Here is a 15,331-nt window from a genome sequence, read left to right as displayed (position 1 = left end):
TCTCAGTAATTACCAAGATCAAAATCCAGTGGCTTTTTATTAAACATGAACTTTTGTTCTGCCTTCTGCAATACGTAAATAGTGCTGACAATTGGTTTGTGAGGCACTTGCTACAATAAAATGTAATTGTATCATGAGAGAAAGGTGACAATCAGGAGATCATGAAAAAATTACATATTCTCACTGGTAGTTAATTAGCCATGCAAAACCTCCTCAAACAGATATTCTCTTCTATTAGGAATGATTACTATGCAGGCCTACAGATGTCAATACCACAGTCATTCAAATACTTCTTTCCCTACTAATTGAAGGTTGTAAAGCTCTGGTGCCAAGGTTTTGCTTCCAAAGAGCTAATTTATGACTAGAAGGATATTTTATGTCTTCAGTTGCAGCAGCTACAAAATTCAGCAAATCAGAACCATCTGTGCACTGATACTTGACTCACCATTCATCGAGCAGCCTATCAGTCACATTAGCTTGCATCTTGCATTCTTGGCTTGTGAACACTTATGATGATCCAAAGTTCAGAAGAAATATTAAAAATGAATAGCATCCTGACCCTATCCCAATGTACATGCATCAGGAAACAAAGCCCTCCCCATATTTTTTTGCATATGAGCAGTGTCACGGCAGGGCTGAACATCTAGCTGCCTGTCCAGTAATGTTGATAGCAGTCTCAGGTTTCCCTCATCCTCTTAAAATATGTTTCAAGTTTTAATTCTTTTGTGTTCTTTCCAGCTCTAATTCTTTTTTTAATTTTTAGTGCTGCTGTGAGGAAGTCAGTTGGAAGATAAAGTGGAAGGCAAAACTTTAAAAAATAACTTATTTTAAAAATTGTTTTTACAGATTGAAATATCAGCACATACAAATGACCTGGTAAAATCTAAGAATAGTATTATTACCACCAAATTATGGCTGAACGAGTAAGCAAGAGCAGAGGGATGACTAAAGAAAATCTGAAGGAAAACAGAAAAAAAAAAAAAAGATTTTTCATGAATAAAGTTGGATTAGCCTTTAATATCTTACTCTAGTCCTATCTCTATGATATTAGTGACTGATTTATTTGTTTAATAATACACAACGGGGCACACAGGTTCTATTTTTCTCTAAAAGACAAGTCAAAGGGACCTTCAAGAAAATTTCTTGGAGCTCAGTTAGGGGATAAAGGAATTAGAAATTATAAGTAAGAAACAGGACTGTCAGACTCATTCTGACACCTAAAACAACTTCATTTGGTAGATGAGCTTCACAGAAGGTCATCACTGGATTGCAGAAAATGTTACTTACCTTTTGATTGTTTGGAGCATGCATACTTAAGCTCTCTCCTTTAGTGCAAAACTCCAGTGGTCCTAAAGGTATTCCACTTGGGTTCAGAATTTTCTTGAGCATTTGATAGTCTGGCTTTTCATCATATGCTAAATTATGAGCACACACCAAATACTGGGCTATTTCACCTGTGAAGTATTAAGTTTTTTTAATATGTCATTCATAATAGGCAAAAGTCAAGACTACTATATTCTCAAAATCTCAGCTGTTTTTCTCTTACACAAGAATGTGCATGTGTACACATACATCCTCTATGACGAAACTAAGAATGAACAACTCAATGTAAGGTACTTTTTAAATGATATCCAAACTTGACTGACATACAGTGACCTACAAATTTGACAAGATGGAGAAACAGGTGGGCTTTTATTTACATATCTGTGTTGATACAGTTTGTAATTCACTCATCAAAGGAAGCCATTTAAAAATTATAGTTAGTGATTTGAATTTATGGGGTGCAACTACTAAGAATTACATGAATAACAGACTAGCCATGCTTCATACTTTTTCCCTAAAGTTTTCAAAATTCAGTTAAAAATAAGTTTTTTTGAAGTTTTAAAAATTCAGTTAGGAATACTTACTATACACCTCCTTAAAGGAAAAAAGAAAAATCACTGAAAATTTTAATTAAGGCTTTGACTTTGAGATTACAACAGTACATACATTTAGAAATGACCTTGAATTCTATGGTTTTAGCCATGACTGACTTTAGAATTTGACAATATCAGGTCTCCCATACCAATCTAGACCAGTGCAATCACAGCATAATCTTTCTGATTTAGAGCACAAGGAGGAGAAGTTGCCATCTTTTATTTCTTCTCTTCCCCAGAATGGTGTAGTAATCTCCCCACAAGAAAAAAAGCTGCAAACTACAAACTTTTAAATACATTAAGCACAAACAGAATCCGTAACCAAAACGACAAATAAAGCCACTGTAAAACAAATGTAGTTTGCATTTTTGCTTCAGGTGGAGGTTCAATCTGAGATACAAGTAAGTGATAATACCATACACTAGCTAAAAACTGGCATGTTTTCATTTGTTCAAAAATGTTTATACTCCATAAACTAGTTTTTACAAGGCTTTCCTCTTCAAAAACTTATTACTAACCCAGACACAAGGAGCTCTTACTTTCTCACTAAGTTGTTTATATCCTATGGTGGGAAAGCTTTGTGAGTTGGAAGAAGTAACTGCCTAAAATTTTGCTCCCCTCCAGGTCTACCTCCTTTCAAGTAGGGAACTGCAGAGACACTGGGTATCACTCCCTACAGGGAAAAATTCGAAAAGGAATAGTCATCATCTCTCCCCCCAAGGAATGCCAGAGAGTGACCATTTTACACTGTATTGTCCACAACTATTTTCTAGGAGCATAAGGCTACTATGGCTAAACTGAAAACTCTTGGCTACAGAGTTTGGTTTTTTTGACCTTTTGGAAACTGATGCAATTCTGCAACCTCCTTTTTTCCTCTTGAATGTATAAGATGTCAAAATTCTGTTACCTACCATTTCCTTAACCAGGATCTATAACTAGCAAGTGCTACAGCTTCATCAAAGTTTTATCTCATGTTTCCAGAAGCCCTTTAGGGGGCATCCGATTCTTGAAGAGATGAATAAAACAAAAAAAGATTAAATTATATTCACTACCGTTTTAATATAAATATTAATGTAAATATTCTGCTGTTCTTTGTTTAAAATTGGTAAGCCTGGTTTGGTATGCTGTGCTTAGTCGCTCAGTCATGTGTGACTCTTTGAGTCCCCATGGACTATAGCCTGGCAGGCTCCTCTGTCCATGGGGATTCTTCAGGAAAGAATACTGGAGTGGGTTCCCAAGCCCTCCTCCAGGGAATCTTCCTGACACAGGAATTGAACCAGGGTTTCCTGAATTGCAGGCGGATTCTTTCCCAGCTGAGCTACCAGGGAAGCCCTACAATTCTATTAACCAGAATATCCCAAATAGAGAAGAGAGCTGAATATGTGAACATGCATAGTTTTCACAAATCACTGTTAGAAGACAACGGAAGACTCCTGGTGCTCTACCAGTTGACTGCAGCTGTGCTGGAAAGCCTTTGTGGGTCTGGGCTTTAAAAAAATGAGGTACCATGAGGTAGGAGAGGAAGAAAAAGAGAAGAGCCACCTCTGTTATGAATTTATTATGATAAACCTGATGCTCAGACGTTTGTGATATAGTACTGGTTTTAAATGTTAGCGTTTCAAGATCTAGATTTATTATATTAGGTACACCTTTTAATTTACTAGCATATTTCCAGAGCTATAAAACAAATGCTTTGAGTAGTATGAAATTATGATATTCTTGAATCATCTGCTTTTTAAGCTAGTGAAATATTAAGTATCATTACTATCATTTCAAGAGACAGAAACTTTTGAAACTATTATTATTTCACTGAGTGGGACACGCATGCTGCAAACTTCTCAGCTATTTTATATCATAAAATGTCTTAGTAGCAAATCTTTTGTAAATCAGATTAATTTTCATGCTAGTAATACCCACTCTCCTAAGCACAAACAACTTGAGACTTTCAGTTAATCATAACGTTTCAACATTTTATGCTTTAAAAATAGAAATCTGCATTTTATAAAATAACACTATAGACTCGAAACAAATGGTTTGCACTGAAAAAGAGGAGCCTGGCACTCCTCCTCCCTTTTCTCATCATTCAAATCTCATCTCTAGCAACAGCAGTGTCCCAGAACACACACTGGTCCATAAGCATTTATTGTGTATGATTCAGGTCACCTGGGCTTTCTTTTCTAATCCTAAACTCAACAGTTTATTTTTTAGGCAGGAGGGACAATAAAAGACAGATACACAATTAAAAATTTTTTTTTTAACATTTCATCTCTCATTTTGCTGTCTTATTGAGTAAAATGAAAGCTGCATGATTTGGTAAAAATGCAAATAAGAATATTAGCCAAAAATGAATACTGGCATATTGACTGACTTACTCAGTGAAGTTACATAAACAAAAAGCTTTCATCTTGCAGCCCATCCCCACCAATGAGAATACTATTGTCCCATTTGCCTTGCTCCAACAGAAGGAAAGGGACTACAGAGAGTGAAGAAGCAGCAAGACTCATATGGGGCAGACTTACAGGACTTGGGAAATGCAAGTGGGAAAGCACAACTGGTTTATTTGTTTCCTATGGAAATTAAAATTCTGGTTTCTGGTCAAAGAAGGGCTGTAAGTATAAGTTTAAAATGATTTAACTCTACTTTCAAACTCTCATGTGGAAACTGATACTATTTGACCTTCTCTAGACAGTCAGTGTACATATTTGCTTTCATAAGTCAGCTAAAAGCTAACTGAAATTGCCCGATACAAATAGAGATCAAGATTCACTCTGCTTATCGTCTCAGAAAGAAAGCAAACCGGACAGCAGAAGCAGGCTCTGTTCTGTGAGGCAATCTAACTCGGCTGTTAAATTGGGGCTGAACAATGTGCCATGCAGCACTTGGATAATTCTGAATCGCCTTGCTATTTTTACTGACAGCACTACCAATTAAAGAATTCCAAAACAGTCTATACTAACATGAAAGAGAAACCCGTTTAATGAAATGTACTCTGAATCCCCAGGTCATATGCCTTGCCAAACCAAAAAAAATTCTTTTTCGGGTTGCTGGGTCAGACTATAATCCAGGTCTAAACAGCATTCAAATGTTTAATAGTTTGCTTTTTTAAATGATTAATTGAAAGCAGTCTTTCCTTAGATCAACTTTATCTTCAGAGAAACAAAACCAGAAAGTCCACTCTAGAAATACCAGATATAGTAGACCATTGAACTTGTGCACAATTTCCCAAACATACATCTGAAAGAAAGCAGTGCCATCAGCAAAGCTGAGAACACTCCCTGAGCAAGTTCTAGCAGCATTCTTGTGTCCTAATGAAAAGAGGATCTAGAAGTTCTCTTCTCTAGCAACATATTTGGAACCCGGGGGGGTTTCTTCCCACCACTGTGGGAAGGGGATTGGGTGCAGAAAAAGTGACAAGAGTGACACATGCAGTGACCTGGAAATCCTACAGGGGGAGATAGAAGTTATCATTTGACTCACGGCAGCTGCTTCCGGAAGGAGCCCATTGAAGTACCGACTCGGGGAGCTCATCCAACAGACTGAAACAAAGGAGAGTAAGGCACAGTGAATTTGTTTGCAATCCTCTGACATGCTGTTTTGATCAGAAAACAAAACTTGTTGATGGGTCACTAATAGGGTGACTTTCCATACTTTTTTTCCTACCCACCTGTACAGGATAAGAGGGTAAGTGGACAGGGGACATCCCTAAATCTCACTGATCAATTTTATATCAATCACCTAGAAACTAAACGTAGAAATACAGTATAAATGCTTTAATACAAGGTCTGTATATGCAAATGTAGAAGTAGGGATACATGGGTTTTTTTTGTAAAAACCTCAAGAAAAAGATATGTGAAAAAATTTTACCTGGATTTTCAAGATATTTTTCCTCCTGTATTTACAACTGGGAAGGGGTAAATTATTTCCTTTTTACATATATTGTTCTTCACTGGGCAGTTGTTTTATGCTATGCTATCCCTGGTGGCTCAGACGGTAAAGAATCCATCTGCAATGTGCGAGACCTGGGTTCAGTCTCTGGGTTGGGAAGATACCCTGGAGGAGGGCATGGCAACCCACTCCAGTATTCTTGCCTGTAGTATCCCCATGGAGAGAGGAGCCTGGCGGCCTACAATCTTTGCGGGGTCACAAAGAATTGAACACAGAAGTGAGCAACGAAGCACAAGATTAAACAGATTAACAAGAAATAACTCCCCCAAAACCCATTGTTCTAAGACTTTTCAGTGTTTTAGACTGAACAAGTACAAATCTCTTAAGTTGCTTCAGCCACAAATACATAAACACTCAATTAAAATTACTGATATGAATGATTCACAAACTCAGGCATAGGCACAACTGCAACAGTAAATGTACTGATCTAGTATTACCTGATGTCAGGAACATAAAGGATGGAAGGGAGATACAGTAATATGGTTGAATATGCAAGCCTGCCCTTATTGGGAAATTCAGTGTTATGCCTTCTCAGCAAGTTGAATAAATTATGATTAGGTACTATATAAGAAGTTTGAACAATTTATATCATAATTGAATATATATCTTATTAATATACATATATATGCCTTAATTATAAACTTCATAATACTAGCTTTACTGGTCAATAGGTTTATGCTATTACTCAGGCCAAAATAAATATATTAAGAGGCAAGGGACCTAAAAATATAAATGGGGATTATGTTTATTAGTATTATGTTTTATTATTTATATGATACTCTATTACCTTCAAATATATACATGCAGGCATATTCATTAAAGAGATCTGCAATGAACACATCTATATATGCATATTGATAAAAGACCAAAACAAATATCTGTAAGTCTGTGAATATCTGTAAGTCTTGTGAAAAGAAAAACATATATATTATCATTAGAATTAATATGCTAGTTTTTAAAATAAAGCATTTTATTTAAGTTAGATAAACTGAGGTGAGAAATTGGAAACCAAGACTGCTTACATGTGCCCATTACTGTGCTTTGACCCTGACTCATATATTGAGGAGCATTAGTTACCTGAGGGTTAGATGGACACATCAGTCACTGCAGTAAATAACTGATGAGATCGTTCTAATGCTGACATACAAACGTGTTAGTTGGGGTAAGGGACTAGAATGATCAAGACTGAAGTGGAGAGATATATCTTACAATATATGTCAGTATTTACAAATGTAATCTGTACTACTGTCTGTGGGTTAGCTTCCCTCTCTGTTAAGAACTGATGTCACACTGAATTTGAAAGACTGATTTCTACAGATTAGTTACCCCTTCTGTAAACTTCTGTTGTGACTTGTCTTATTTAAAATACAGCAGCTTTTTCCAATCGTGATATTATATCTGTACATAACTACTATTGAGAATATCTTGGTACATAATGAAAAATTGACTATGCTGTGTTATAAGCAATTGACTTTTTCTTAGGCCTGATCAAAAGGCCTAAGAAAAAAGTGAGAAAAACAGTAAAAGAGTAACCCACTCTGCTCTTAGTCTAATCTAATTCTCATGCTAATAAGAGTTTAGGTGATAAAAACTGAATGTGGAATATTATAAATGTATATGTGGCTGCAAAATGATCTCTTGGATAAACATTTCATATACAAATTTTGTTTGTTTCTTCCTTAAGAAACAGAACTCTCTTCCTCCCAAAACACAGGATTAAAAAGAAGTATGTTCTTCTCACTTAAAAAAAGAAGTCTTGTTTGTCCCACTTCACACAGTTGCTTTGCACAGTTAATATCAATCACACCAAGCTACCAAGCTCACACTAACTCCATGTACTTGTACAATGATAATTTGAAAATACTCTTCCTTGAAAATACCACCACCTAGAATCTAAGCTTCGGAAAACACCCTGTGAAGTAACAAATATTTCACTTTATATTTTGCATTACAACTCAATACATGTGATTTCATAGGTGTTAGCTTAACGGAGTGTATGTTTGTAAGCTGTTTGGTTTTTTTAACATATTTTTCAAATTTAAGAAATTTGCTTTGGCTATCATGTTAGTTGAGTGGCAGTCTTTTCTGGGATATTAACTTGCTTTAGTGTATCCTTTCAGCCCTGGTGTTGTAAATGATGGAATACTTGAAAATATGTACTTTGTTTTCGCAGCTTGGACAGCTACAGGGTCCTGCAGGCTCCTTTCCCAGGGCAGTCTCCCACATAACCACCGCAGCAGGCAGTAGCCGAGGATCTCAAGGTCACTTCGTCTGGACAGGGCTATAGGAATAAGCATTAAGACAGAAAGATGAGGGATAAGCAAGTTTTGAGAAATAGAGAAATCACTGAATGAACTACCACTGATGAAATATGAAAAAGCCAAATGGGCGATGTGTTTTGTTTGTTCAGCTGGAGAAAAGCTTAAACGCCCAGGCATTTGGCCCCAGTCCACAGACAGGCAGTGACTTGTTGCTGTTGAAAGTAAGGGTCAGTTTCCTCACCTCCTCCAACTTCATCCTTCCTTAGTCTGGCCTGTCACATGAACTTGATCTCCATGGCCTCTGACATGATCCAGACAACCCATAACCTGGCACCAACACTTTCTCAAAGAGCCAAGCAGTAAAACAAAGAAATAAATGTCTGCAGCTAAATTGCTAACATATGTTCCAGGAAGTCCATGGGGTCTGCATTGGTCATGCAGAGACCCTTCGAGTGCAGACTAAACATTGATGGCCTTTCCTGTTCCACTCATACTAGTAGCCTTTGAAAGTGGAAGAATATGACAAAACTGCCATCTAGTGTGCAGTATTAAAAGTCTTTCTTAAGACTTTTCAATTAAATGACAGTACAGGAAAAAAATGCCTTCTGTTTTGTGGGTACACGGATCTAGAATTTTACAAATATGATTTTAGATATAAGCAGTGCTATGGTGAAACTCTGGTCAAACATCCTGAAAAAAAAAAAAAAGGTAAAGCAATAGAGTGCATGAAGGGTGAAGGTGGAGGTGGTGGGAAGTAGATTTTAAAGCAAAATAGAGGCTTCCAGAATTTAATATAAGATGGCTTTTCATTAAAAAATACAGTAAAAGAATACATTGAGGTCACTGTAAATATCATTTATGTAAAATTACTAAATGACAGACTAATTTCATGATAATTTTATGTGTTTTTTAAGTAGCTGATTTCAAAAGAAGGACAATGAAATCTAGTAAAACATCAAAATGTAAAAAATATTACTGAAATAATGATCAAAACATTAACAAAGTCCCACAAAATAAACTCATTTTTATAACCATTCCAAATTATTATAAAACAATAGGTTGGCTTAGATTTCTACCATGACTTGAATGTTCACCTGTGTAGGGATATAAAATCTCCTAAGTGTAATTCATGGCTGCTAAACCTGCTGTAAACAGGTATCCTGTTTTATTATCTTTCATTAAATATACTCTGAAAAGTCACTCAGTAAACTCAGTTTTTAATTTTAAAAGTCGTCTACTAAGAACAATGTTGCTAGCACACCATAACTACTTTTGGTCACCATACATAAGTTATTATAAAAGCAGAAGACAAGATTAGCTCTCACACATACTCTATCTTAACTGCTATTAGAGTACTGGATTATTAAAGGCCCTTCAATCGAGTAGAATGCGACAGTCCCATGGGTATCATTTCCTTTCTGCACAGCTTCAACAATGTCCTAATGCAAGACTTGGCTCCCCTATTAAAATAAAAACACAATCTCTACCATGCTGTTTTGCAGTGATTTCTTCAGTAATAAATCTCCCATTAATAATGGAATGGTTCCATTTGTACAGATGTGTTCACAAGTCCCTTTTCCATTATGGCAATTTCTGATTACTACCACTTAAAAAAATTCACATCCTCTAATTTTCAAAAAATTATATTCTGGCACCTGTTTGGACAATATAGGCTACACACAAGAGACCCTCTGAGGAAAAACAACCAGAATTAAAATCGAATGAACATTTCCAGCCATTTCCCCCAACCCTCCAACTGAGGGATTAATTGATATGAAGCTGTAAGTAATGACAAGTCATTTAGATCTCTAAAGCCAATCTTTCATAAACTGGTCTTCATCTGAAATAGCCCTTTGAGAATTAACTTTACTTCACTAGTATAGTTCAGTCTTAGCTAATTAAACTATGGCATCAACATTTTTCAAACTTTTATTTACTTTTACTACATATATACATTAATAACTATGGTTAGGTACATGTTTTACCACTGTTTCCACTAAGTTCTACAGATATACACGTAATGTTAAAGAAAAAATTCTACAGTAACTCTTTCCCACCATTGAACAGTGAGATGAAAGGATTAAAAATGCTTCCAAGCACACACCTCTCCCTGAAACTTCCTCTCAGGGAAACAAACTGCAAAGTGTGATGTGTTTATTTGAGAATCTAAACTCTAAGACTGTACCAACGACTATGTTCTCTCTCCATCTACTACATACAGAAGAGCAATTTTAACACTGGTTAAATTAATTAAAATATTTTGGATGACAATATTAGCATCTATGAGTGGGTATGTAATTAACACAGTAAATTGGCCATATATCTAAATTTAATGTAGATGTAATTTAAACAAAAGATAGATAATATAATATCTGTTAAATCTAGGAATCGAACATTTGGATATTTACTGTATTATTCTGTTATTTCCTGTATATCTGACAACAAAATGCTGAAAATTAAAAAACAAGAGTTGATCACAGCTGAAGAAGACAATGTCTAACTATGAAAATATTTTTTAATTTGAAAGCTGAAACATATGTTATGGATTATTCTATTTCTGTATAATTTGTATTTCTGTATAATTTATTATAATACATAAAGTTTATCAGGTATACTTATAGTCAATATAATCATTAACTGCATATTTTCATGTATATTTCCTATATGTAAAGTCATACTTTTACTTATGGTATTACTGCTTAGAAATATAGGAAAATTTAGTTATTAATATTTTTCTTCTACATTCTCATGTCACTTTCTAAATATAATTTAGCATCCAATTTTTTCTTTGCTTTTTAATATGGTGGTGTTCTCAGTTGCTCAACATTTCTAAAAGATTATTGCCAAGAGAAACCCCCCCAAAAAAATGCACAGGTGGAGTGGGACTTGAATTCTATTTCCCTAGAAAGCAGATACCAGAAACAGCTGACACTAGAATACATAATTAAAATAAAAACAATCCATGTGATTTATGAAGCTGCTACTGTGCCAGACACTCTAACTGCTTTTATCTTATTTAATCATCCTAACAATAACATGAGGTAAGTATCATTAACCCTGTTGACAAATAAGAAAATAGAGCCTCAGAGAGGTTAAACAACTTGCTCGGTATCACAGAGCAAAAATTCACAGAGCTCTGCACTGAAATCCAAAGCGTTCAGAATCTAAAGCCAACACTCAAATCTGCCAATTACTTTGCCTCCCTTGTTAGTTTTAACACCATTTAGACAACCTTATATATACTGCTTCTACAGTTAGGGAAGTATTTGAAGCAGGCATTTTAACTTAAAACACCAAAAGATATACTGACCAAAGACAGGTGTACTAGCAAGGAAGAAATAAGCAGCAGATCCTGAGGTCTAAGCTGCAGCACTATCAAAATTTTTCATGCAACCAACCTTGCATGAAACTATTTGTTTAAAACTACTTCATTCTGATGAAAAAGACTGTCTAATTAAAACATTAATTTATAAGTGTTAAATGATTCTTCCAAGCTGGAACAGAAACAACAAAGAAATCACACTGGAGAACTGGTCCTTACTATGAAGATAAACTGCAGTAAAATTATCTGGGTGAGATTCACCAAATGGAATCAAAGAATTGGGAGAAAAAGAAAAATATCAGTGTTAATCCCCAAATGAATCTGATTATTTGCCTAACATGTTTTCTGTATAGACAACAGTTTTTTTCTTATATAGAGTAACATTATAAAGTAGGAGGAAAAACAAGTTTTTGTAGGAAATAATAAAATGAACCTGAAAACTTCTGCCTTAAGCAAACAGGGTTTAATTGCTCAAAATACTAGTTTATATATTCAGAAATGACAATAGGAAAGCAGAAAACATCTGAGTAAGATGCTCACCTGAGAAGTGAATCGTGACTATCTGCAGAACAAATTTAAAGGTTACTCTTGTTTTGCTAACTAGTAACCTATGTTATTATTTATTTATTTTTTAACCTATGTTATTTAGTAGTTTTCCCAATTCAGATATATAAAGAGCTAGGGAACTTTAAGGTGGCTCCAATTTAATGCAATTAGGATATTAGGAAAGTAGAATTCAATGTGTCACATTTCAAATAAATAAAATCAGGTATCTCATTTCTTCAGTACCTTTTAAATCTTAAGCCTTAGTTTTTGATGAGACACTACTGTGTGATCTCAGGAGAAGTTATTCAACAGAGTAAAGGTACCTTACATTTGGCCAATGTGTATTCTTAACCCAACCAAACAGTTTAAGATCTATGCCAAGACTTTGAAAGTCTTGTCTAAATGTCAAAATTGGGTTATGCCACATAGAGGGAATAGTGCCTTCATTAAAATTTATTTATACATCAACCAAGGAGTATTTATAGCAGTGAAATTTACTTAAAAATAAAAATCAACAGTATGTTTTTCTGACTACTAGTAGATTCAATAGTAACTTGAAGGTTTACCTTAATATCTTATAATTGAAAAATGGGTTCCCTTTTTTGAATTATTGTTTAGGAAGTTAAATATTGTGTAAACCATGTCATTCCCCCAAGTTTGGTAGCATGAAAACACATTCGCAGTTTATCTCACATATATTTTGTAAGTTGGAGTGCCATATTAGAGTGAAATGCAGCCATGCAGGAAATAACACAAGACTTGGATTTCATAAACTGTAGCAATTGGCAAAAAAATTTAAAAGCATGCAATATAGTTGTTTCCTTGATACTGAATATATCATATAAACAAATGGACATTTAAAATGCAATTTAGATATCACATTGTATGGTCATCAATGATGTTGAATTAAAACAGGTATTATACACTCAATGCACAGGTCTGAAGTATTTAAAAAAGCTCAATATGTTAAATGCAGTATATCTCTAGAGAAATTAGGTATTGACTGCATGCCTCAGTGAGCAGAAAAATCTACAAAAATCCATACCACACATTGATCCCAATATTGCTTTTTAACATTACTAAGAATGTAACAAATTTTAAAATAGTGTATTTGACACAGATATAATTCTCTTTAATTATCAGGCAACAAGCCCAAAAATATGTCAATGTTTATACATGTTGGTTTTTATGAATAAAAGATTAATAATAGATGAGATAAGCCCAACATGTATTACTCTAATTTTACACTAAATGAAGCACTTCAGCCACTCACAAAACACTTCTAGGTCATGTAAGAGAATTGAGTTTAGAAGAATAATTGCAATTTGAAAAAATACAGATATATACATGTACAGTAGCTCAAGAATAGTTATCTATCCATTCACCCAGCTGTTCATTCACCTTTATATATCTCTATTCATATTCTTACTTATAGTAATACAAGTACCCTCCTTTTACACAGTCGAACTAAAAATGCTTATGTGAAACTGATGACTGGCACCTATAACAAATTCTTTCATTATGAAAACCCAACTATTAATAATCCACAGAAACATGAGAGTTAGCTTCAGTTTCTGAATAACCACTACAAAGGTAACAGACCAGACAGCCTGACCAGTTAGCAATATATCTGTTTAGTGTCTAATCCATAAGTCAGTCTTACACTGAAGGCTGGCTATTTCCCAGGGCCTGATCAAGCCAAGATAAACCTAAAACCTAACAAATGCTCTGACAACTAGAGATTCTATTTCCTAGTGATAACTTGTTTTGCTCCTCATGTTTTCCCTTGCATTATCTGTCTCAGTATTTATTTGATCTCATAGCTGCACTGGTATAGAAAAGATTTTTCTGAGATTAAACTACATAATGTATACTGAAGTAAACACATTAATATTTATGAATCTGACCTTCTGCATTTACCTACAGGATTTATGGCCTTGTTTATACTAGTTTCTAGATAGGACTAAATAATTACTTCATTTCTAATAAAATCCTAAAGTGAAATGTTTTATTTTGGACAATTAAATCTAAAACATTAGGAATGAATAGTTTTCAAATATTTGAGGGTACCAAACTTTTCAGTTTCCATACTAAACTGCATGTTAAAATTTCAGCAAATGTGTGTACATGCACATCTATGCATCTTTATGTGGAAGTATATATGTGTGTATACATATATGTGAAGGCATATGCATATATATGTATATCTATATGTAAATACGGATATGGTGAGAACTTTACTGTATACTCTATTTTTAATGCATTAAGGGAATCTAATTTTTATAGAAATCTTTTTAAACCTGTGGTAAAAATGAACATTCACTCCAGCTTATAACTTTTCAGCAAATACCAAAAATACGTAGTAGAGGTTCCAACCTGAGTAACCTTCCCAAAGAAGTAGTATCTTTCTATTACTATTCTCAGTTCATTCTTCTCTCCAAAGACCTAGCATGGCGAAATCTACCCAGCTCATCAACATGTATTATTATCTAGGGAGCAAAAAGTTTAAATACACTACAGAATAAAATATTGTTCAAAACTTTCATGAAGGTAGCATAATGAAAATATTTACCTAAACTATGGAATAACTGAGGAGGACTTTCAGAATTTCCAGAGTCCAAACAGTGATCAGACCAACATCCATCAACTCTACTTTCCCATTCCACAATCACAGTTGTATTTATAATGGTCAAAATCCAATCACATCAGTATTCGAGCTATTGGTTGAACTTAGTGGCCCAATCATAAGTTAACATCATCAATACTGTAACTGGACCAAAGCTTAAGAGTCTGTACGATGAATTTACAATTATACTACTATCAAAAAGTACTTTCAGGTTTCTAAATATTCTTTCATACTAATATATCTTGCAATAGTGAAGAACAAAATTCACTGAGAACTTTAAATTAAAAAAACAAAACAAAACATTATCAGTGAACATCTGACTTTTACATTCCTTGTGCTTAATCGCTCAGTCTTGTCTGAATCTGCGACCCCATGGACTATAGCCCACCAGGCTCCTCTGTCCATGGGGTTTTCCAGACAAGAACACTGGAGAGGGTTGCCACTCCCTTCTCTAGGGGATCTTCCCAACCCAGGGATTGAACCCAGGTCTCCTGCACTGCAGGTGGATTTTTTTACCATCTGAGTCACCAGGAAAGCCCTTAATTAAAGCCAATGTCCCATTTATATCTTTTTTAAAAAGCCATTGATTCATTAACAATGTTAATGGTGAAAAATAATACAATATTATTAAATTTCTGAGTGAAATCATTACTTTTTTAACCAAACTATCTTTGAAAAAAATGCAGTGATTTCTCTTACTCTGATCAGGAGCTAT

At 34.6% G+C, this 15,331-nt stretch overlaps 1 protein-coding gene across 4 annotated transcripts in view; it reads right to left on the bottom strand.

Annotated features, from left to right (window-relative positions):
• VRK2 (VRK serine/threonine kinase 2) overlaps nucleotides 1-15,331 on the bottom strand; it is a 99,232-nt gene that overhangs the window by 15,116 nt on the left and 68,785 nt on the right. For all 4 annotated transcript variants that reach the window (XM_052648495.1, XM_052648497.1, XM_052648494.1 and 1 more), the window contains exons 9-11: nucleotides 8,022-8,142; nucleotides 5,394-5,452; nucleotides 1,288-1,454 (exon numbers count right to left, since the gene is read on the bottom strand). In XM_052648495.1, coding sequence (XP_052504455.1) covers nucleotides 1,288-1,454; nucleotides 5,394-5,452; nucleotides 8,022-8,142 — 347 coding nt within the window. The remainder of the gene's footprint in view (nucleotides 1-1,287; nucleotides 1,455-5,393; nucleotides 5,453-8,021; nucleotides 8,143-15,331) is intronic.

This window comes from Budorcas taxicolor, chromosome 11, assembly GCF_023091745.1.
Source record: "Budorcas taxicolor isolate Tak-1 chromosome 11, Takin1.1, whole genome shotgun sequence".
Taxonomy (NCBI): Eukaryota; Metazoa; Chordata; class Mammalia; order Artiodactyla; family Bovidae; genus Budorcas; species Budorcas taxicolor.
The sequence above is the reverse complement of the archived record's forward strand: the minus strand, read 5'-3'. Positions and strand labels throughout refer to the sequence as shown.